Source organism: Quercus lobata, chromosome 6 (genome assembly GCF_001633185.2).
Source record: "Quercus lobata isolate SW786 chromosome 6, ValleyOak3.0 Primary Assembly, whole genome shotgun sequence".
In the NCBI taxonomy this organism is placed as follows: Eukaryota; Viridiplantae; Streptophyta; class Magnoliopsida; order Fagales; family Fagaceae; genus Quercus; species Quercus lobata.
In genome coordinates this window covers 32,321,554-32,345,118 of record NC_044909.1, presented here as the reverse complement: position 1 = coordinate 32,345,118, position 23,565 = coordinate 32,321,554, and the positions used below count along the sequence as shown (strand labels likewise).

The 23,565-nt window shown below is 33.4% G+C and overlaps 1 protein-coding gene and 1 long non-coding RNA gene across 3 annotated transcripts; both read left to right on the top strand.

Moving 5' to 3' along the window:
• Positions 1-558: 558 nt before the first annotated feature.
• On the top strand, positions 559-1,477 carry LOC115993554. 2 transcript variants are annotated; one of them, XR_004093014.1, is made up of 3 exons: positions 559-642; positions 713-796; positions 1,072-1,477. It is a non-coding gene; the product is annotated as an uncharacterized LOC115993554 (long non-coding RNA). The 2 variants fall into 2 exon arrangements; XR_004093013.1 differs by having other exon boundaries at positions 618-796.
• An 88-nt stretch (positions 1,478-1,565) lies between these two features.
• Positions 1,566-2,847, top strand: LOC115950134 (protein THYLAKOID ASSEMBLY 8, chloroplastic-like). The gene is made up of 2 exons (XM_031067378.1): positions 1,566-1,637; positions 2,407-2,847. Exons 1-2 carry the CDS (start codon positions 1,566-1,568, stop codon positions 2,845-2,847), a joined length of 513 nt encoding a protein of 170 aa, XP_030923238.1.
• The last annotated feature ends 20,718 nt before the right edge of the window (positions 2,848-23,565 follow it).

Here is a 23,565-nt window from a genome sequence, read left to right as displayed (position 1 = left end):
TTACTCTTACCTTATCCTCAGCCGACCCTCTAGGACCTCCAGTTGGGATTGACACTCAATAGCCAAATATTGATGTACTGGACGAGCATCCCCCTCATCAACCCTCACCCTGACGAGGTAGACCGCAATGCGCTAGAAGAGCACCCACTTGTGGGACATGTGGACACAAAATAGGACACAAAGGCAACTCTATGGTATGGTAACATTAATTACAATGTAATAATATATTTTGTAGTTGATAGTATTCTTACCATTATACCGAAAGTTGATTGTATGCATCTAATGTCTTTGCAGTATGATGATGAGCCTGAGGATGATGCCCTGTAGCCTCCTCCGCCGCCCAAACATTACATGAGGCTTAAAAAATGCAAAAGTGGTTAGTCTACCATCTAAGGTGAGGACTCATATGGGAATTATGCCCTTGGTATGACTAAGTTCTTATTTATTTTTCATTTTCAATTTTGATTGATATTGACTTACCACTTGGTTCATATGACTTACTACCTATAGGTAGTTGTGGAGTCTGAATCTTAAGTTTTCAGTATTACAGCTGGCATTCATCTTGTTGTGATGTGTCTTTCTCATTTTTTTTGACTTGTAGTTCTCGTTTACAGGAAGCCAGTGCAACAATCTCAGGAGCAGGTGTTTATGGGAAACTCATGATTATAATGTCAAATACCAATGACAATGACTGACATTTTCCTTTTGGCAGCGAGTCCCAGTCACAGAGAAGTCTGGACGTGTTCACACCAGTGCTGTTTCTGTTTCTGTTTCTATCCTTCCTCAGGCTGATGAGGTACTGAATTTTCAGTTGAAATTGTAGGACACCATTATCTGAATGTGGGATCCAACTATATTTGAGAGTTGTGTTTGGTTTCCCTTTCCCAGTTGGAACTTCCTTTTGAGCATCTTTAGGTCACAAGCAACTTATTGCTTTTCCTTACTCATTTGTCAACAGTCTGTGTAATGTCTTAAGTATGAATATTTGATTGATGTTTCTCTTGTCACTGAGGTTTCTATTTTTATACAAGGAATCATTCCCTTTATCATACATGTTTGGGTCTTCTGCAGGTAGATGTCCAGTTGAGGAATGAAGATTTGAGAATTGATACCTATAGATCTGGTGGTTCTGGTGGGCAGCATGCAAATTGTGTTGTCAAGTTCAACTTTGGCCCTGATTTTGAATTCTTTCCAGAGGACTTTGATGGACGTCCAGTGTCTAAGCCCTTGGTTGAAGTTCCTTATCATGGGTTTGATAACCGAGTTGAAAATGGAGCATCAAGTGAGAAGAAACATTAGCCAGCAAGCGGCTCCTTTCAACCTTAACTCTTGCGGAGATTGGAGATGGATCTGAGTTTAACATTGTTGTCATTTTAGCTGTTAAAAATAGACTAACAAATTATTTGATGACACTGTAAACTTGAATTTTTCTATGAAAGAGAGAAAACGGCTTGTTAAATATAATAATGTCGCTTGAGGCCAATGATATTTTTATATTTTTACTCATGATTTTAGTGGATATTTTGGTTTCAACTGTTGTGAGATCTCTCTTGTAATATGTTATTATGAGTGCTCTTGTATTCCTTTTTGCAATGATAGGATTGGAGAGTGGAGTTTTGGTCGCCAAAACTTTATTGGTGTGGTATAGCTGTTTGGGTCGATCTTGGGTTGCCAGAATTTTTCTGGGGTGGTGGAAAGATGCTAGAGATTGCTATTTACGATGATGTGTATTTTTTAAGGAAATTATGACTAGAATTGTGAGTAGATATTTAGGGGTGTGCATGAGTTGGGTTAAGGGGATTTTTTGACCCAACCTATCATGGTGGGCCAAAAAAAATTCAACTTAACCCAATTCATCACATAAATCTAACCCAACGCACATGAGTCGAGTTGAACTCATGGGTTGGACAAATTTTATTATTATTAAAAAATTCAACCCAACCCACATGAGTTGAGTTGAACCCATGGGTTGGACAAATTTTATTATTAGGGTAAATTCCAGAAAACTACCCTGAGGTTTGGGGAAATACCACTCAGGTCCAACACATTTTAAAATTGACCAATTAGGTCCCTAAAAGACATATTAGTCACTAATACCCTTAACACTGTTAAACCCTCCGTCATTTTTCTTTCCCTCACTCAGAATTCTCAGTCTCTTCTCTCTGGTTCCTCTCCCTCTTTCAATCCCAGCCAAAGCCATAACAAAAAAACCCAAATCTTACCACAAAACTCAAAGCCAAAAAGATATAGAAACCCTTTGAAGAAAAGAAGAAAACTCATTTGACACAATTCAAAGATCAATCATCTGCACACTCGAAAGCCAAAAATAAGATGTAAAAACAAAAACCCAGATCCAAAAACAGCTCCAAAACAAGAAACAACACAAAGATCCATTGATTATTGAAGCTGGGGTCACACGGTGGGATTTGGGGTAAGATTTGGATAGCCATCAACGCCATCCAAACCATCAAGCGAGCTCACAAGTCCTCCTCCACCACACCCGATTACTCCCCCATCCTCTCTCGCCTCCTCAAATCTGACCTCCTCGCTACCCTACGTGAGCTCCTACGCCAAGACCACTGTGCCCTCGCTCTCCACACCTTCTCCGCCGTCCGATCTAAATACAACAATCCGGACTTGTCCCTCTACGCCGACGTGGCCCCCGCTCTCGCCAGGAACAGAATGGTGGAAGATCTCAACCGTCTGATCTGTGACTTGGAGACAGATTGTGGTGGAGGTGGGATCCAGTGTGACGACAAGGGGCTCATCGGGTTGATAAAGGCGGTGATTGGTGCTGATAGGAGGGAATCGACGGTCAGGATTTACGAGAGTGTAGAGATGATATAGTTTTGTTGTAAGATGTGGGTTTTTTTGTTATGGCTTTGGCTGGGATTGAAAGAGGGAGAGGAACCAGAGAGAAGAGACTGGAGAGAATTCTGAGTGAGGGAAAGAAAAGTGACGGAGGGTTTAACGGTGTTAAGGGTATTAGAGACTAATATGTCTTTTAGGGACCTAATTGGTCAATTTTGAAATGTGTTGGACTTGAGTGGTATTTCTCCAAACCTCAGGGTAGTATTCTGGAATTTACCCTTATTATTATTATTATTAAATTGAGTAGAAAAAAAAATATATATTAAAAAAAACCAAAAGATTAGTATCAATATAACTCCTTAAAGGCAAACAACACTAATGACTAAACCATAATGGTAATTTACTAGGGTTTGTGTAAACTAATTGGTTTTTATATAAGATAGGAAGAATTGGTTATTTTTAAAAAATTATTAATTATATAATATATTATATATTAAATATATGGGTGGGTTGGGTCGGATTTGGAATTTTATAACCCAAGCCCAACTTGACCGGCTATTAAAAAATTTTTTGTAACCCAACCCAACCCACCAAGCCCTAAAAACCGACCCAACTAGGAGGGTTGGGTTGGGTCGGGTTTGATTTGGCAGGTTGGCTGCACACTCCTAGATATTACTTAAACATATGGCATTAAATTATTAGTTTGGAGGACTGTTAGGCATTGCTAACATGGTCCTCCAAGTGCATTAAATAATTTCTCATGAAATGGCTACTATCTCAAGGTTAAGGGGTAATACTATATTTTTCACTACAAAACTATGCTAACTCATAATTAATTTACAACAAGTTACCTCCTTGCCTCGATAAATGATATGCTTGAAAACTGCTTCCTAGTTAGTTGCAAGCCAATTTGACTAAGACTAGTTTTCCATCAACCCTATTCTACCTACAAGGGTTCACACAAGAGTAACAAGAGGGAGACAAGTTTTTTTTTTTGGTGACTGATAAACAAGTGAGAGAAAATTTATATACAAGCTAAGGATTAGTCAGGGTTTGGGCCCAATAAAAAATAGCACAACTCTCTCTCTCTTTTTTTTTTTTTTTTTTTTTTTTTTTTTTTTTTTTTTTTTTTTTTTTTTTTTAACGTGTTTTACAGCGACTCTGGTATAGAAAAAAAATATACACTTAGAGTGGATTGGGTTAGCAAACCTCTCAAGAATCTGAAACAGAGAGAGGTTATAGAATATTAACAGTCTAAATATTCAGTAATTGTCCCAAAACCAGTCCGAATTCAGTAACAGGTGACCTGAGATGGTCACCACTTGGCCATGACCACATCAGGGTTAATTTTGATTGTGCAAGTTTCCCAAGCCTTAATTCAACTGGTGTGGGAGGTGTCATGAGAAACAGTGCTGGTAAAATATTAGCAGCCATGGCCCAGAGGCTTCCATTACCACATTAAAGGATCAATTACAAAAATCATTTACTAGTTTTATCAATATGTCCACTAAATGAATCAAAATTTTATGCATTATAATCAGTTTGGGGGGTTTTTCTTCTTTTAAATGACTGCAAATCTTTCTTTTTCTATCTATTGATTAAGTAATTGGCTTCGAGTTAACTGGTATGCAGGCTAGAAAAGTCGGAGACCTGACACTTCATTGATGAAACAATGATTCTTGCAGGAGCGCAATGTCTCTTGTATATCTGAAACTTTTGCAATTGACATCAATGCCAAACTCGATGAGTATTTGTGAAAGGAAAAAATAAGTTACACTTACCACCAGTCTCCGCATGATGATTAAGTTTCTTTGGATTTGATGAAGCTAATTTCGGAGAAAGGACATACGAGAGTGCCAATACATTATGATTTATGAGCAACTGAGAAACATCATTGCAATTATATTGGTACATGTTTGTTGCTGCTATGCTTGAACATTTTTTTAGCTAACGCAATGGTGTGCCATCTTTTTAGATTAATAGAATAATACAATAAATTTAGTAAGAGAAGTGAGGGTGGACATTCATGCTGAAAGTTATCCTCAAGAGAAAAGTCTAAAGAGCAAGAGAGCACTAAAGAAGTTGAAGGGTGTATCTAGTGATGTCAATATGAAAAGAGTATTATCCAAGACCAAGAGCAAGATATGGTCAAAGGACTTTTGCACTCAAAAGTCCTGCATATCAATGATGAGAAACTTTGTTTTTGAAGAGGTCTTACTAGTTCGAGAAACTTTGTTTTATTTAATTCTTTTGTTCTCATACCATTAAAAAAATTTATTCCCCTATTGGTTGTGTTCTTTTAGGAGGAAATCTATGATGAGACAGATCATTGGGAGTTTATAATTTGAAAGTTGCTTTTTCTACTGAGACATACGGGCAAACAACAAGCTTCTTTTACTATAGAGAGATACAGGCATACAACATTATTCTTTAAATCAGAATGATTACTGACAATAGGAAGATGCTAAAGGGTTGTTCTATGATTTTTTTAGACTTTGGAAGTGAATGACATTTTTCCCCTTTTCTTTTCTAATGCCATTAAAAAATATAATAATTACAGGCCAGAGTTTAATTAGATAAAAGCCCATATAGTATTTATATGACAGTTAAAGGCTAATTTGGCTAAGAAGCAATGTTATCAATTCCATAATAATAGTAGAACATGTTGGGTTACACGTGTGAGTGAAGTCCCATATTGAATAAAGATGAGAAGAATGAGTGGTTAATATAACATAATTGAGCACATACCCATTGGGCTTAGGCCTTTTGGGTTAAAGTGTGTCTCTATATGTTATATTAATTACTCAAGGAAGCTCCCCAAGGTGTTTATCTCCCCAACAAGTGGTATCAGAGCCCATGGTGATGTGCGGCGAAGGTGGTGATGTGTTTGTCTCAGTGGATGCTTTTTTATTTATTTATTATTAATTTTTTAAGTTTGTTAATCTGATGCGTACATATGACTTTAGTGTACTCCCTCCATAATATTCTTCTTTCATATATGCAATTTTTTTCTTCCTTTCTTAAATTGTAGTGATTCAATGCGTAGCCAGATTGCATATTCAGGAATCAAGATAATATACATGATAATTTCTCTTTTTTTTTGGCTGAAATGGTAAACAATAATTTTGATAACTTTAATACTACAAAAAAGTATCTAGTTTAAATTTAATTTAATTTAACTTTTTTTTTTTGGTGGTGCGTGTCAAAATTGCATGTATAATTTTTCAATGTTTGTAATACGCTGGGGGCATATTAGGTCTTGCATTATTCATTAAGGAATTGACGTTGGTGTTAAATGAACATGATGAGATGTTTCATCGGTAGAAGTTCTGCATACTTCTACGCCAACTGCAATTGTATTATTTGCTAAGTATTTGTGTACTTTACATCTTGAATACAACTATATGGATACAACTTCTTATTGGTGATGATTGTTGATACCCACTTTTGATAAAAATGGCCCAATAGCAGAAAAACCCAATAACTGGCAATAAGGGGTGCAAGAAGAGATTAGTAGGTAATGGCAGAAACAAGGGTTGTAAAAGCCTAAAAGGAAAGATAGAAAGAAATAAGGCCCAACCGGCGAACTCGGCAAGAAATAGCAGCAGGCAGGCCCACAAGCCCAAGAAGAGGCAAAAGTGGTGCAAGCCCAATAAGCCCATGTCATCCTTCATAAAAGATAAGCAGGGGCAGAAAGGATGCAGGAGCAGAACGAGACAAAGTTGAGTAGCAATGGTAGAAGCAGTGTGAGAAAAAAGAAAACAAAAACAAAAACAAAAAGTAGTGGAACAACCACGCTATGGTCGAAGCACCACCAGCCTACAGAGGGTGTGGTTTGGTGGAGGGGGGAAAACAACTCATTTTCGGTATCCAGCTAGGGCCTCTTGAGGGAGATACTTTGCTGGGATGACATCTTTTTCCAAAATAAGTAATAGATGGTTGAAACCACTTGATGCATACCAGAGAGGTAGGTAGAAAGAGACACTTTACCCATCAGAATGGGAATGAAAGGCTCATGGCAGAACCAAACGAATTGAAATTTGTCATGGAATGGGTAGTGGAAGAGAGAGAAAGTACTGGGCATGCCCAGGTGTAGTGGAGGTCGAGCAGCCAATAGGTTAGTGGGCAGCTTTGAAGAGTTGTTCACAACAGGCAAAAGTAGTTGGTGAGCAATGGGGGTAAAAAAGAGAAATCTCATAGGATTAGTTCGGTAAAAATAGAAACAGTATCCATAAATAGGGGGATGGCGACTAAGGCAAGAAATAGAGAGAATTGAAAGAGAAATAATAGAGGAGAGAAAGAGTGAAGTAAAAGAAAAGAGAGTAAATACAACAAAAAAGGCATGCATCAATAGGCTATATTTTCCATTCCTCTTATAGCAAACCCACTCTTTGTAACTCCAGTAGAACAAAAAGTAGCTATTTAGACCCGTTCTCCAAAATGCATAACTTTGATGGCTTAGCCTAATAACAAGGTTGTCCAAGTTAGAGTTTGGGCTTTCTTTAGTTCAATTCTTGCAGAAAAACTCATTATTTTACATTCTGATGTATCATTTTGCATTATGCTATATTGGTTATGTTAATTGCTTCCCTGACTAACCTTCCTGCTATAAGATATTCGCTCTTAAATTTATAAACGTGTACTGACATTTGTGGACTAATATACATATATTTGTTAATACTCGTTGTCTTTATTTTGGATGCTGGGTTTGTGCAAAAACGGACCCTTTAGCAAGGTCTGGCTAGAATAGTGGGTCAGGCCCAACTCTCCGACCCATAGTAGAACGGGCCCTAGCCTAGTAGAATAGGCCTTAACCCGTTAACTCAAAAAGCACCTACAATGATTATTATCAGCTTTATAAATCTTCTTCATAGAAGTAAATGATCTTATGTCTTTTTATTCTTTTGTAGCATTTCATGTGTAACTTTCTTAGTCTTTTCTTTTTTCTTCTATTATATTTGTTTTGCGCTTCAAATTTTTTTTAATATATTTTTCAATGTATACTCAACTTTTTGCCTTTAGTTAATTTGTTTTAAATTCTAATATATAGTTTTTCATTATCAATACAACAAAAATAAGGCTGCAATAGTGATACTATTTCTAAAAAATTGAGCTACAGTGAATGACACCTATGGCAGATGTGAGGGATGAAACCTAGGACTTGCAAGCCTAATAAGAACCTACTAACACAATAACCACTAGACTATGATGTGTCGTTTTTGGATTTAATATTTTATTTATTTTTAGTTTAGATTATAGTTTTCAATTTATCTTATTATTTGATAATTTTATTAAAGGTTCAAGAATTATGCTTTTTACATGTGAACATACAATTTATTAATTTATGTTGAAAATGATTTTATTTTAGATGATTTTCAGTGAACTATCATCTATAGCAGACGCGAGGGATGAAACCTAGGATCTGCAAGCCTAATAAGAACCTACTAACACAATAACCATTGGGCTATTCTTTGTTGATGTGCCATTCTTGAATTCAATATTTTATTTATTTTTAGTTTAGATTATAGTTTTTCAATTTATCATATCATTTGATAATTTTATTAAAGGTTCAAGAATTATGCTTTTTACATGTGAGCATACAATCTATTAATTTATGTTGAAAATGATTTTATTTTAGACATTTTTTTTTAATTTGAAAGATTTCTAAACACAAAATTTTTAAACTTGTTTATGCTTTTATTATTTTCTATTCTTATAAAAATGGTGAAAATTCATTTGAAAGTTCTTAAAAAAATTTTAGACATATTTTTAGTAAAATTTGTTTAATGTTTGTCATTTTAATACCTTTATTTGTATTTTATTATTATTAATTATGATATTATTACAGTTCGACCTCAGTTGAACCTCAATACAACCTTAAAAACCTTGAACCTCTTCTTTCTATGGTTCATCGAACGATCTAAGTCTGAAAACCATGGAAACGAGTGAAGCCAATGTATCAATGAAATTAGCATAAATTATGAATACTTAGTCCAGTTTTTTAATAATTCATGCCCAAAATAAACGGCTTTTCAAAATAAATTACGATATTTTCTTGAGTGTGTGTTGCTTAACAATGACATTATATTCATAAAAGAAACAATGTATAAATTAGTAAACAATCAAAATTTAATATATATTCTCAAATTGAAATAAATGGCCAACCACTATTGATAATAGATTATAAAATTAGTTTTCAAGATTGTAAATTTCTTATATGTTTTTATTATTTTTCAAATTAGTTATTGAATAAGGCATTTGTAATATTGTTTTATGTTTTGGGATGTTGATATTGTGTAGAAATGAAACTTGTGTATTTGTTTTACTTATCTTTTGTGCTATTTTGTTTTGGTTAGTAATGTTGGGGTTTGTATAATTTTAAAATTATTGAACAAGTATTAATTTGTTTAGCTGAGCTCATTTTTTATATGAGTGGTAAATTCAAAGTAATGTATTTTACATTAAGTAATTTTTTTCGTAACTTTACAAATGGCAAATACATGTTTTTTTCATTTTATTTATTTATTTTTAAAAATTCATGTGAAAAATGAGGGCCAACCCGACTCGATCCACAACCAGATTGACCCGACTGTTTCTAACCCACTTAAAAAGACCTTTTTTTTACTTGCAACCAGATTGAACTAACCGTTTCTAACCCACTTAAAACGACCTTTTTTTTACTCGCAACCAGATTGACCCGACCTGAACCCGCCTATTTGCCACATCTAATCAAGAGTGAACTCAATAAGTTGAAACTGTTTATATAAAAAAAAAATCATTTAAAAAATGTAGACATTGAATTATTTATGTGTAACAATATTATTAACTTTCTAAAAAACAAAAAAAAAGGTATGTGGAAAGAGGGTGCTTATCCACAACATGTAAGAATGACTTTTTTTTTTTTTTTTTTACAAGGTAGAAATTCTACTCTAGCTTAATCTAAGTGTATATGTGTGTGAAACTTTCTTCTGGAGACTTGAACCCCGGCCCTTGCTCTCCACACCCCACAAGCACTTATACTTGTGGAGTGACCATCGCGCCAAGAGTGTGCGGTAAGAATGACTTTTTCTCAATTATGTCAAAATCCTAGTTGATATTATTATTACAATATTATGTAATATAGTTCCCTTTTTTATAGTTAATACCAAGGTACATGGCAATATAGTTACAACTTACAACAATATAGTCCACAAACATCAAAATCCTAAAAATAACAAGGAATTTATTAATCCTGTAAATCATGATAATAAACTATTTAACCCCATAGTTACAACAACACCAACACCATGCAAACCAACGCATCCATGTTCAACAAATAAAATCATGAATCATCTCGAAATTAAATCCCAAAAAAGAAGAAGTAATAAACAATTTAATCCCACAATTTCAATAAGACCACCACCATGCACAAGCCCACAAAAATTCACCAGTTGTGTGGTTGAATGAAAAGGGCAACCAAGTTAAGCGAGAGTTGAGGATGCAAAAAAAAGCAAGGCGTAAGATAGACTCGGAGAATATTGAACTATAGATAGTGGTCTGGCGTAAAAGCTCCTATGTGCTCTCCATGAACAAATTTAGGAGCTCTAGGATTTTTTTTTTTTTGTTAGGTGTGTTCTCTTTCCTTTTTTTTTTTTTTTTTTTAATGATTCTGAAAAGAAAATTTTTGAGAGAGGCATGTCATGTTTCTTTTAAAAAAAAAAAATCAGTGATCACTACAAAAAACGTGGGCTATAGCCGTGTTTTTTTTAGCCACGTTTACAAAAACGTGGCTATAGGTTAAGTCTATAGCCACGTTTATAAGTGGTTTTATTTGCATTTTTAAAACGCGGCTATAGGTTAAGTCTGTAGCTATGTTCATAGGCTATAGGTCCAGCCAATTATTTATTTATTTTTTTTTAAAGGAGGACCTATAGCCATGTTTAAAAAACACGCCTATAGCTAACCTATAGGTCCGGCCAATTTTTTTATTTTTTAAAAAGAGGACCTATAGCCATGTTTATGAATGTAGCTATAGGTCCAGCCAAATATATATATTTTTAAAAGGAGGACTTATAGCCATGTTTAAAAAATGCGGCTATAGTGGTCCCTTATAGCCACTTTTTATAAATGTGGCTAGAGTATGTCCTATAGCCGCGTTTCTAAAAACGTGGCCATTGGTCCTAGCCTATTGCTGCATTTGTAAAAACGCGGCTATAGACCCCTTAGGCATATAGTTATGGGTTTTAGGCCACGGCTGAAAACGCGACTATAGGTCAAATTGTCTTATAGCTACGTTTTTAGGAGCTATAGCCGTGTTTTAAAAACGCGGATATAGGACTTTTTTTTGGTAGTGGATGTGAACAATTGTAAAGGCTCCAAAGCTTATATGACACAATATGAGGAAGATAACAAATAGTCCCGAGTAAATTTTCCTTGCCCTAGTAAGGTGATTTTTTTTGGGGGGGGGGGGGAAGGTGGATGAGTTTTGCTTCCCATGCCCCCCCCCCCCCCCCCTCTCATGCCATTGCACCCTTAATGTGTGTACATTTATTTTATGTAATACTAGTGTTGAGGCACGTGCAAGGCACATGTAAATAACTATTAAAGAATATTTATAACAAATCATTCTTCAATTCAAAACTAATTTTCTCTAAATCATTAGAATGAGGGACCAATAATTATTTACAACAAATTTACTATTAAAAGATTTTGTCCAAATGGATGATAAAAAGAAAATTAATAAGAGACTATAATTTGTGTTTGATGTTGTGCAGGTGAAACTTTGATCTCCAAAAGGGCCCAAAGCTATGGACTTGGGCTTGGGCTTGGAGGATAAAGCCCACTTCAATTAATTTGTTCAGAGATGGGCATGGCATACCAACTTGTGGATTCCTAGGCCAAGAGCCTGACCTGGGATGGACAAGCCCAATCAAAGATAAAAGACAAAGAAAAACACAGATAGATTATGCAAAGAAAAAAAAAGAACTTTGTATTAACGCTCCCTTAGTTTGGTTGAGGAAAGTGTCTCTAAACAAGTTACAACACAAGTCTTAGTTGATAAACTCTCCCTTCTCTCCCTCATTTTTCTGATCCCTTTTTTAGTGGGGATTCCCTTCCTTTTATAGTAGTCTGTCTTTAATCATGGACCTCCAGCTGTAGGGTGGTGGTTATTGATCAAGATACTTGTCCCATCACCTCCTTTTGGGGGAAGTGCAGGGTGAACTACAGATTGTCCAAGTATTGTTCAGGTATCACCTCTCTCATTAATGCAACTGTCTTGATTGATGTAGAGCATTTAATGTAGAGGTGATGGGTGTTTCCCTAGCACGCTTGCACCCCCCCCCCCCTCCTTTTTCCTCTTTGGTGCCCACGTATGGGTATCTTCCTCGGTCTAGGTCCCTTGGCCCGTTGATAACCCATCTCACTCCCTTCGGTGTGAAGGTAGGTCTTCCTTAGTAGGACTATCACTCTTGTCTGTCTGCCTGGCTTAGAGGTTCCTTAGGCTTGGCCCACATTTTAAATATTTGTTAAAATTTATTATTATTATTATTGTATTAGCCAAATAAGTTTCAAGTGTGTCAGTTGTGCATGTCGTGCACTATATACATTTTCTGCTAGTGACTTAATAATAGAGACCAAATTGACCATAACTACTACCAAAATGTAGGAACTACATTGACAATGACCCCAAATTGAGTCAGAATATGTCATTTTTACCCAAATTGCATTTCTTTAGGTATAAAATGAAGTTTCCTTAACAACAATTAAAACAAAGTACATCAAAAGATATACACCAATTAAATTACAAGCCATCAAGAATATCAAGACAATAAGAAAACCCTAAATGCAATTCCTTAGGTGCTATATATATTAGGTTGCGTAATTAAAGTTAAATACATGGTTGCATTGACCAGTAAAGTGTAAATGATATTGTCTATTTTAAGGACAATAATTTTTTTTTTTGGAGTAACCAGTAATACTTATTAGAACACACATGAAAATAATAATAGTGTTTTAAACCAGATTTATAATATAAAATAATCAGGTAAGCAATTCATCTGTTGATTATCCTCACTTTTTAATAACAATATAGTTAATACCCAACTAATTTGCATAATAAGCATTATACATGGAACACAACACAATTTTAACAAAAATATTTTTAAAATGCAACTAAGCAGGTAAGCAATTCATCTCTTGATTATCCTCACTTTTTAATAACATATGATATAGTTAATACCCAACTATTTTGCATAATAAGCATTACACATGGAACATAACACAATTTTAACAAAAATATTTTAAAAATGCAATGCACATTACGCTGCATCAGCTTGTAGTTACCCAATATATACCTATTCCAGTTCTATAAATGAAAGATAACTTGGTCAATTTGAAGTGACAAGGCTCCTAAACTTCAACTATTTCGCATAATAAGCATTATACATGGAACATAACATAAATTAACAAAAATATTAAAAGAAAATGTGATGCACGTCATGTTGCATCAGCAAGTAGTTACCCAACATATATCTATTCCAATTTTATCCATTTGTTTTGAACTTGATGAAAGATAACACAATCAATTTGAAGTGATTAGCCTCCTAAACTTGAGAGGGACAAAGAGACTTTTAGGGTTTAATTTTCTACTTACCACATATTTCTCATACTAACGTTTATATACATATTGGACTGGAATTCAAAAGACTAGATAACTTAATTATCTAATTCTATCCACAAGTCCTATCACCAGATAGTCCCTATCCAAATCCACAACTCAAATTCAAATAACAACTAAATTATGAAACTCAAATAACATCTAATACTTAGGCATTCTATAACATCAAAATCACTATCTTTTGGCAACTTTCTGCTATAGTTGCAGCTGCATCTGCATCTTTTGGTTCCTTGTGTACATGGGACATAACAAAACCTGACTTCATACCTCCTTTTTTTCATATTAGCCAATATGGTCCACTTACCTCCATAATCACTAGGCCATAAGCAAATTAGGAAGTTAGTAAAAATTCTTTTTACATGAGAAAAAAAAAATGGACATAGGTCTCACTTTCTAGTCCAAGAGTTTGACTGATTCATGACAAAAGTGTGAAATCAATAAAGAACCACATGAGTCATAATTGTGTCTTTAAGACTTTTTAATTTTTTTATTTATAGAAGAATTGTGTCTTTAATACTTCTTGTGCAACAAACACCAGCTACAGGGAAAAAAAAAAGCTTCAATTGTAGCACATCTTCAAAAATCCAATAAAATTTCACGAACCACCACACTTAATTTAAGGGAAAAAAAATTCTATAACAGAACAAGTAAATTAAGTTTGGTTAAAAAGAATCAGGTTTGGAGATTCTTGTGCACAGATCATAGTGTTACTATGGTGTCTTTCAATATATGAGTAACAGATTTGTTTTGTTTGTAACACTTACCTAAGGTCCACAGCTAACTCACTCATAGTCATAGATTTTGCGGTCTTTCCATTCAAGCGAATTATGCAAAGGATTCTAGCTATCCCGTTAAAAAATGTTATTAGAAAGAGAATAATGATAGCAACAATAGTATTTGTTCAAATTGATTATAAATAGATAACAAGATGCCCAAAGAGAAGACCACATGTCAATTCAAAACCTCAGTAATAAAAGTCATACAATATCAACAACCTAATAGCATAAACAGATGCAAATTCCATAAACCTATATCCTTCCTGCAACATCAATAAGCTTAACAAAGTGTGCAAAATTATTAGGTCAACATAGTTGGGCATGACTGTATTAATTAGCATTTAATTTAGCAATGTAAGCCTAAGAGTGTGTTTCGATACCGTTTATTTTGCTGAAACTGAAAACTTATTAATGAAAGTATTGTAGATAAAGGTAAAAGTTAGTTGAAATAGTATAGTAGGGCTCATGAATAGTACCAAAAAGTGCAGAGAGACCCATAAATAGTACCAAAAAATGCATGAAGAGTCATGCCCAACTATATTCATAACACTCTCGTCGATCGCGTTTCAGAATCATATTCAGTATATCCATCTCCCTAATCTGGTTTGCATTGCATAGCATAATGGACTACTCTCTTCATTCCATATGTATGGATTTATGTTTATTGATTACTAGATATCAATTATTTTACAACCTATTGCAATGATAAACATGAAATATTTATCTATTACAACGATAAAATGTTCCAATAACTTAACCCTAACTATTTTTGTCAATTATTTACAATCTATTAAAATAACTTGATACCACTTATGATCAATTATTTTACAATCTATTGTAATGACAAATATAAAGTTGCAATGAAAATAGCATTGTAATAACTAAATATCAATTATTTTACAACCTATTGCAATGACAAATATGAAATTATTTTCTATTACAATGAATAAAACGTTGCAATAAATTACTAAAAGATATTTGAAGTAGTAAATTTTTTATTGTAACTATATACGCTGGCAAAAATAAAGGGAGCCATGACCCCCTGACTTTTTAAAAATCCTATTTACAGCATTATCAAATGATCATGTTAACGGATACTTTTAGAACAATTGTTAATAAACCATATTGTAAAATTTTTGACACAACTTTTATAAGAAATATAAAAGTGTCCAGAACCCATCACTACAGAACATAATGAGAAGATAAATTAGGGTTAGGTTAGGGTTGAAAGGCAAAAATCTAATTACATGCTTAAAAATGAAATAAACCCTAATATATATATATATATATATATAATCGAAACCTCTGAAATTCTCAAAACCTCTGAAGCTCTCACAATTTTCCACGTCAGCACAATTTTTAAACAAAATTAATTTTGTTTAGTCCAAACTTAACAAAGAGTGAAACTCTATCTCTCTAACAAGTCTAACTTAAACTCAAACTCATCATTATCATTTTTTTTAAAACTAAATTAATTTTGTTTTGTCCAAACTTAACAAGGAGTAAACCACTATCTCTCTAACAAGTCTAACTTAAACTCAAACTCAAACATTGATACAAAAAAAAAAAAAAAATTGAATAAATCCTATATTAAGATTATCCTAAATGTGGCTTTATTTGGATAAATATAAAAATCATTAACTATTGATAAAGTTCAACTTCTTTGGATAAGAGAGGAATTCTACTGCAACTTCTTATACAACAATGTAGTAATTAAGATGCTTGGTAGGCATAATTATCATTTTTTTTAAACAAAATTATTTTTGTTTAGTCCAAGCTTAACAAGGAGTGAAACTCTATCTCTCTAATAAGTCCAACTTAAACTCAAACTTTGTGAGGTTAATCTTGAACACTATAAAAGCAATGCAAATCCCAATTTTTTTTAAAAGTTGAGTAGAGGTATGAGCTCTTCTTATGTTATTTTCTTCTCCTCTACTTTGTTAAAAAAAATTTATTTTATTTTATGGGTTTCATGTATTTTTTTAAAAAGTAATTTTTGTACATAAACCACCAAACTCATTTTAGCTGTTTTTTCAATACCATAATGGGAGTGATGGGCTTGAAACTGGAGCTACTGGGTTGAGTGTCGGCCTTAGGTTCTCTTTGTAGCCTTCCTTCAGATCTTGACCAAATTCTCCCCTAATGACAGGCTTGGTCGGGTTAATCAAAGCTAAGTCTCCATTCACATCAATCAATCAACCAAACAAACACACACAACATGCAATGCAATTTTAACATGGATTGGCCTAAGGGTAGGTTCTAAGTCATTACATTGTAGGGTGGTTTTGTTTTTTCCTTGTTTCCCATAGCTAGGATGTTAGACCTCCCAACTTGTAATGTAATGAACATTGCGTTGGTCCAAATGGCATGGTCTGTCCTTTACAGTCAACAAGAAATGATCCAATGACTTTAGGCTGTGAGTTGGTAAGTTTGCCACTGGGTACCCGAATCTAATAAAAATCGGTAATCCATGGTTACTACCACCACATTGTTGTTGAAAGGGGTGCATACATATTTGTTGTTTTGATGGCACACACTATGACAGTTAGAGAAAGCTCTTAACAAACAATACATACAACAAAATATCATACAATATCTCAACAAATATAAATAAACAAACAAACAACAATATCATGCAAGACCATGCAAAACAAGGGTACATATTTGGTCACTTAAGTCTAATACGAAACTTAACCCTTGACATCCCTAGTGGAGTCGCCACCGTGAGAGATCGGGAAAATTCCATGGTGCTCTCAAAAAAGAGATTTGGGTACTTTTTAGGGCATCTCTCTTTTTGAGTAAGTGGTGTGGAGTCGCCACTTATTTCATCTACTAGAGATCAATCTTATTCTTTAAGTACTAGTGGAACAAAGTTGCAACCCAAGCTTCAGATATCAAGTGTACTAAAGAGTAAAGCGTGAACTAGAGCAGATCCACATCAAAGAAGTCTGAGTGTTTTAGAGCTAGGTTTAGTAATCATAGTTAAGTTTACTATGAATTAAATATTCTTGACTGTAAACTTTTATTTGATAGTGGATTCTTCTTCTTGGGATTGGTCCCCTTAGATTTTTTACCTTGAAACTAGTTTGTTAATTAGTTTTTCAGGGTCATCATATCAGTGTCTTATTTACTTTTCCACTATGTGATATGTTTGATATATGTTTAACCTAAGATCTACATAATTGACTTAAGCAACAACTTGACAATAAAATTAGGTTAAACATTGTGTATTCGTGGGTCTAAAAACTAAAAAAAGACTTGCCTTGAAATATTGATATTTTCGTTTTCTCATTTTGATTTTACTACAAAAGAGATTTACAAATGTATACATTCAATCCATTTCTGGATTTTAATGTAAAGGGGTCGATTTCACTAATGCCAATAAACAAATTAAAATTTGTAAACAAATATAGCTTGAAATATCAGAATTTTAGCAATAAACAAAATTTGTAAACAAATATAGTTTGAAATATCAGAATTTTAGTTATTGATTTGTAATTTTTGGTTGTAAATTGTAATAGTCTGTAATCTGATTTGAATGATTCCACAAGTTTAAGTTTGTGAATATTTTTTTCTCCTTTAATTTTCTACCAAAGGATCCACAAATGTACCATCAAAGGATATGTGAAAAAGGTAAAGTAACTATATTTTCAATTTTCATATCTTTTTTTCCTTTGTACGTAAAGTAAACAGTTTTTTTTCTCTTTCTTTGTTATCTCTTTTCTAGGACTTAAAAAAAAATATGAATACTGAAATATATATATATATATATATATATGAAATCATATTTTTGTGTGTGAATGTGTTTATTTTTGGAGCTAGCCTCATGACACTCCTGTTTATCAATAGTTCTCAAAAACATAATATGATCGAAACATACACTTAAAACCATTGTTATTGATTCCGTTCTATTCCGGCCGGAATATTTCGTATCGGCATGCAAACCGGTACCATAATACCCCCTATTCCACCTCAGGTCAAATTTCGGCCTATTTCGGGGTGTTCTGGCCATTCTGGCAAATTTCGGCCAATTTCGGCCGAAATACAAATTTCGGCTGGTACTAGATTTTGGCTTTAAAAAAAAAAAAATCCTACCTTCTTCTTCTTCTTCTTCTTGGTTACAGACCCTTCTTCTTCTTGTTTTCTTTTTCTTCTTCTTCTTCTTCTAGGTTTCAGAGCCCCCTTCTTCTTCTGGTGGGTTTCAGACCTTTCTTCTTCTCTTCTTCTCTTTTTGATTTTTTCTTCTAGTGGGTCTTGCTGCCAGTCTGCCTTTTCTTTTTTATTTGTGTGCTGTACAGGTAATGTATGTGACTATTTGTTAGCCTCCTTACTCTTCCTTAAATGCTATGTCCTTTGTTTTAAATTTTTTATTTGTTATGTTTTTGCTAGCCCACACTCTTCTCTTTTGTCACTTGTGTTTTACAATTTGAATTTTTTCTTTGTTTTTTTTTTTTTTTGTGAGCCCCACATGACTAACAATAAAAATGAATGTTCCAACATGACTAACAATAAAAATGAATGTTCCAACCTTAACCCTCTTCCACTGTTCCAACTACTAATATTAACATCAAGTTTTTTTTTTTTTTTTTTCCTTCATATTATTACACTTATTATATTTCATAAATGATTGAACTGATACTTATTATTATTATCATTATTATTATTATTATTATTAGAGCTTAAAGATTACATATTAGTTGAAATATGTACTTATAACTTCTTTAAAACCCTTAGTAATTTATATAGGTTTTTTTTATTAATAATAATATATATTTTTTATTATAAAATAACGTAACTCCGAAACGCCCTGAAACAGTGTGCCGAAATAGGTCGGTACCAAAATATTCCGTTCCAATAGGCAAACCGAAATGGGGTCCAAAACGGTATTCATAACATTGCTTAAAACTAAAAGTGGAACGACTAGAAAATTATGACATTAAATAAAAAAAAGTCTTAGAGCACGTGGAAAGCGCGTGCAATGAAGCGAGTAGTAGTTAGATACTGACTTGGGTAAGTTTTTACCTTCACAACAAGAGGAAGAGTGGATTTAAAGGGCGATTTTCAATTTGATCTTTATTATTGTTGCAAGGGCCATTACAATCTGATCTAAAATGTTATTGAAGAGTAGTCGAGAAAGAGTCAAACGAAGAGAGAGAGAGAGAGAGAGAGAGAGAGAGAGAGAGAGAGAGAGGTGGTAGGAATACACTGAAAAGTGAAGGAGGACACATTGCTTGATTATGGTCACTAATTTTATAGCAACAAGTGAAGGTTGCTGATGTCATGAAATATGTACAATAAAGTACTTTCATATTTGCATATTTAACCTTACTTTTATGCTATTTTGTGATTGATTATAAATCATTATTGTCATATAAATAATAAAGACTATTCACGTGACATGCTAAGCTCAGGCATATGTGAAGCAAGAAGTAAAGAAAAGAAGAAAAAAGCCACAAAGGAAAAGAATAAGAAGTGAGCTCTAGTCTAGGGTAACTTAATTTATAAAAGAAAGAAAAGTAAAGAAAAAAAAAAATGAAAAAAGGGAACTAAGGAAGTTTCGTGGGATAAAAGATCTACAGGCTTTGAAAGTCTTAATTTGATGGACCTATCACCTATCCATTAATCCAACGAAATTGAAAAGAGTTTTTATTGGGCTGCTTTTGTTTTGGTTTTGTGAAGTAACTAGTAAGGGCTTAAGGTCAGCGTGTTGTGTGAATACCAGGTGCAAAACAAAGTAATAAACTATCAGGCGGTTTGTGGAAAAATATATATAGAGAGCAAACAGAAAACTAGTAGGGGATTGATAGGGCTATAACGTGAAATACATAGAGGCATATCGCAGTAGGTAGCCTAGCTAAATTTATAATTAAGATTGAGCATGAAACTTTGTTAAAGATTATTGGTATTTATTTATGAGATTTAAATTTTTTTTTCTAGTCTTTAATGATTTAATTGTTCTTCACTACAAAACGCGGGAGCCTTGGGCCGCGTTTATTTCAATTGACTAAGATAGCTAGGATTCTTAATATGAGTTCAATTATGTTTTTCTTATGATTTTGGATTTATCTTAATTTATTGAATGCTTGGCTTATTATTTCTTAATTTTAAAATTGGATCTCTTGTGATTTTTTTGTCAACTTATAAAATTGATGATTTGATTTTTAAGTTGGATATCTCTTGTGATTTGTTTTTAAATGGATACAATTGATGATTTGATTGTATATTTATGAAGCAAAAAAAAAGCATGATTTAGATTTTTAAAATAAGAATTTTAGTAAGAATATTTTTCATGATAGTAAGATTGATTTCTAGATTATCATGCAATATTTGGGAAAAATGAATGATTATAAATAATTTCTAATATGAATTACAAGGTGGATTCCAAAACTTTAATTCCTTCCTCTTGATTGTTTACACCTTTTTAATGCTTTAATAATATATTTGATTAGTTTGATTATTTACTTAGCTTTATTTAATTTTAAAATAAACAGTTTTTATTGAACTAGATTATGACTTATTTAGTTAAGTTTTGATTAATTAATTTTCCTACCTGTGGATTCAACTTTTTGCTTGCTCAATTATACTTTGGTACGATTTGTGCACTTATGAGTATTTATAAATTTCACAAAAGCCGCCAACTTAGAAATTGAAATTCAGTCAAGGAAATGGAAATCTTAGGAGTGGAAAGGCAAATGAAGGGAAGATGAAGCCAAATACAAGAGAGTTGGGTGAGATGAAAGACGTGAAACTGTTTCCAAATATCCCTTTTGCGCCTATTCCTCAATTCCCGTTTCCTCATTTCATATTCCTGGAATTGCCCCATTACTTACAATTCTTCTATTACCATCCAACCCTAATTGTTTGGAATTTCATTTGTAATGTTTATTTCTTTTTGGAAAAATTTCAAATCCAAAATTTATTTTTTATTCGTTTTACATTTGTTTTCGTCTCTAAAATGTGCTTTTAACCATGAAGATTGAGAGGAGGATTACAGAAGCCTAACGCAACTAAAGCTTAGATGGAGAAGTGTTAAGTTTTGAACCATGGGTAGGTAATGTGAAAACGTAACTAACTTCAGGTAGGTTTATTGTAATTTTTCTAATATTTTTTAAATTACAAATGCACATTTTGATATTATTTTGTGGTATTAAATGACATTACACTATTACAGTGAGTTGAATAAGAATTGGTCAAGAAATTAACATTGTGCATATTTGTGTTCAACAAATACCATAAAACAACATGCCTTATAACCATCTCATGATGAATTCAAAAAACACCGTGCTTTAATGCAATTAGAAAATTTTAATTAATATAATATTAAAATAATTAATCTGTCTTCACAATTGCAACTTTGGTTCTATTGGTCAAACTGCACAAAAACTTCTCTAATAAAAAATTACTAATAAAGTAATAATCATGCTAAGAGAGGGAGGGGGGGAGGGGGGAAGCATAAAGAAACCCAAATTAATTTCCATGTACAGCTTCAAAAGAAACGTCACATTTACACAAAAGAAATGAAAAAATAATACAGATTATACTTAAACTCTGTACTTAGTATAGATACAAATTAAACTCTATAATTTTCAAAAGTTTCAAATTATATCTTAAAATATAATACTATTATAAATTGAATTTTAAATAATTTCATCAATGACCTCAAAAAAGTTACCAAATTAAAGATGATATGTGGTAAGCTCTTACCATAAAAGAAAGTCAACCCAAATAAGTTCTAATAATCCCGCACTCCTACTAACCACCTATCACTTTAGAATAATTTTAGCAAACCTATACCACCCGTTACATTTTTAACGGGATTGTCGCTTATGATTAGAACTTATTACGGGATAAATTTAAGGAAAATGAATTTGAAATTGAACGATATAGAGAGGTGGAAAAGGGTCAATTACCATTAGGAGATTAAGATGGAAATCATAATCATATTTATATAAACAAAAGAACATAGTCGCAAAGGGCTTTTGCCAATCTGGTAGGCCTATATGACCAAGATGCAACCTATATTAGCATTTAAAGAAAACAAACAATTTTTATCGTATTCTATGGTAATAAGCAGTAAAATCATACCGAGTAGATGCAACACAAGCATCCAAGCATGAGCAAACGATGGCTTCACTATGACTAGCAAGGACAACCGTCAACTCAACTTTGACAATATTTTGTCCTTATATCTTGAGACTCAAACGATGAAAAGAAGCTCTCTAAAAGTGTGGTCCAAGCAAAAAAGGCCGGAAACAGATAAGGCTTTTAACATGAGAGTACTCACACCAAACCAAAAATGGAAAATCTTCTCCATTTTGATTATTTTCAGTTCAACTCTCCGCGCTCATGACAAGCAATCAACCGATCAACAATATTTTGGGTGGTACATCCACTACAAAAAAGTGGGCCTATAGTGGCGTTTTACAAACGCCACTATAGATACTAAAACGCCACTATAGGCCCATTTTTGGCTATAGCACTATTGTACCGTAATGATAAACCTATAGTGGCAGTTACAAACGCTACTATAGACCAATTATTTTTTTTAATTTTTTGGCGAAAACACCATTTTGGTCCTTACATTTTGGGGTTGCAGTCAATTTGGTCCCTACATTTTGAGAGCAATCAATTTGGTCCCTGCTATTTTCAAGTTACAATTAATTTGGTCCCTACCGTTAAATGACTAACGGAATCTGCTTAGGTGGCAAACGGAATACACACATGGCATAATCTAAATTAAAATATAAATAGTGCTTCCGCGTTAGCCTTCCACATCAGCTTTCTCTACTGTTAAAATTGCACGTGAGTCTCACATGACTCACTTATCAACAACATCATCTTCACTGGGCAACAACACAGACACGATTGAATACTTAATCCCAAAATGAAATTTTGAACCCTAACCCCTTCTTCTTCATAGCCATTATCACAGTCTCACAGCCATGATGAACAAAACTCCTCAATGAACATGAACTCCTTCTTCTTCATAGCCACATCTCTTCTCACCTAATCCCCAAGATCAAAGCTCCTTTCATCTTGCCGATTCCACCGATTCCACCGATTCCACTCTCATCTCGCCGATTCCATTCCCAATTCCCAATTGAGCTTTCGACCCTCAAAGAAACGAAGAAACAAAGAACCCAAACAGCAGGTGAGTTGTTATGTGTACTTTCTTTGTTAATTTTAAGAATAAGTATTTTAGAATATTATTCCACTTATAATGGGTTTGTGACATTTTGTTCATTAGAATGATGTATGGGTCACCATGTTTGTTCATATACTTTGTAGCTAACTAAGCTTTTATTTGGAGGCTTTCGTATA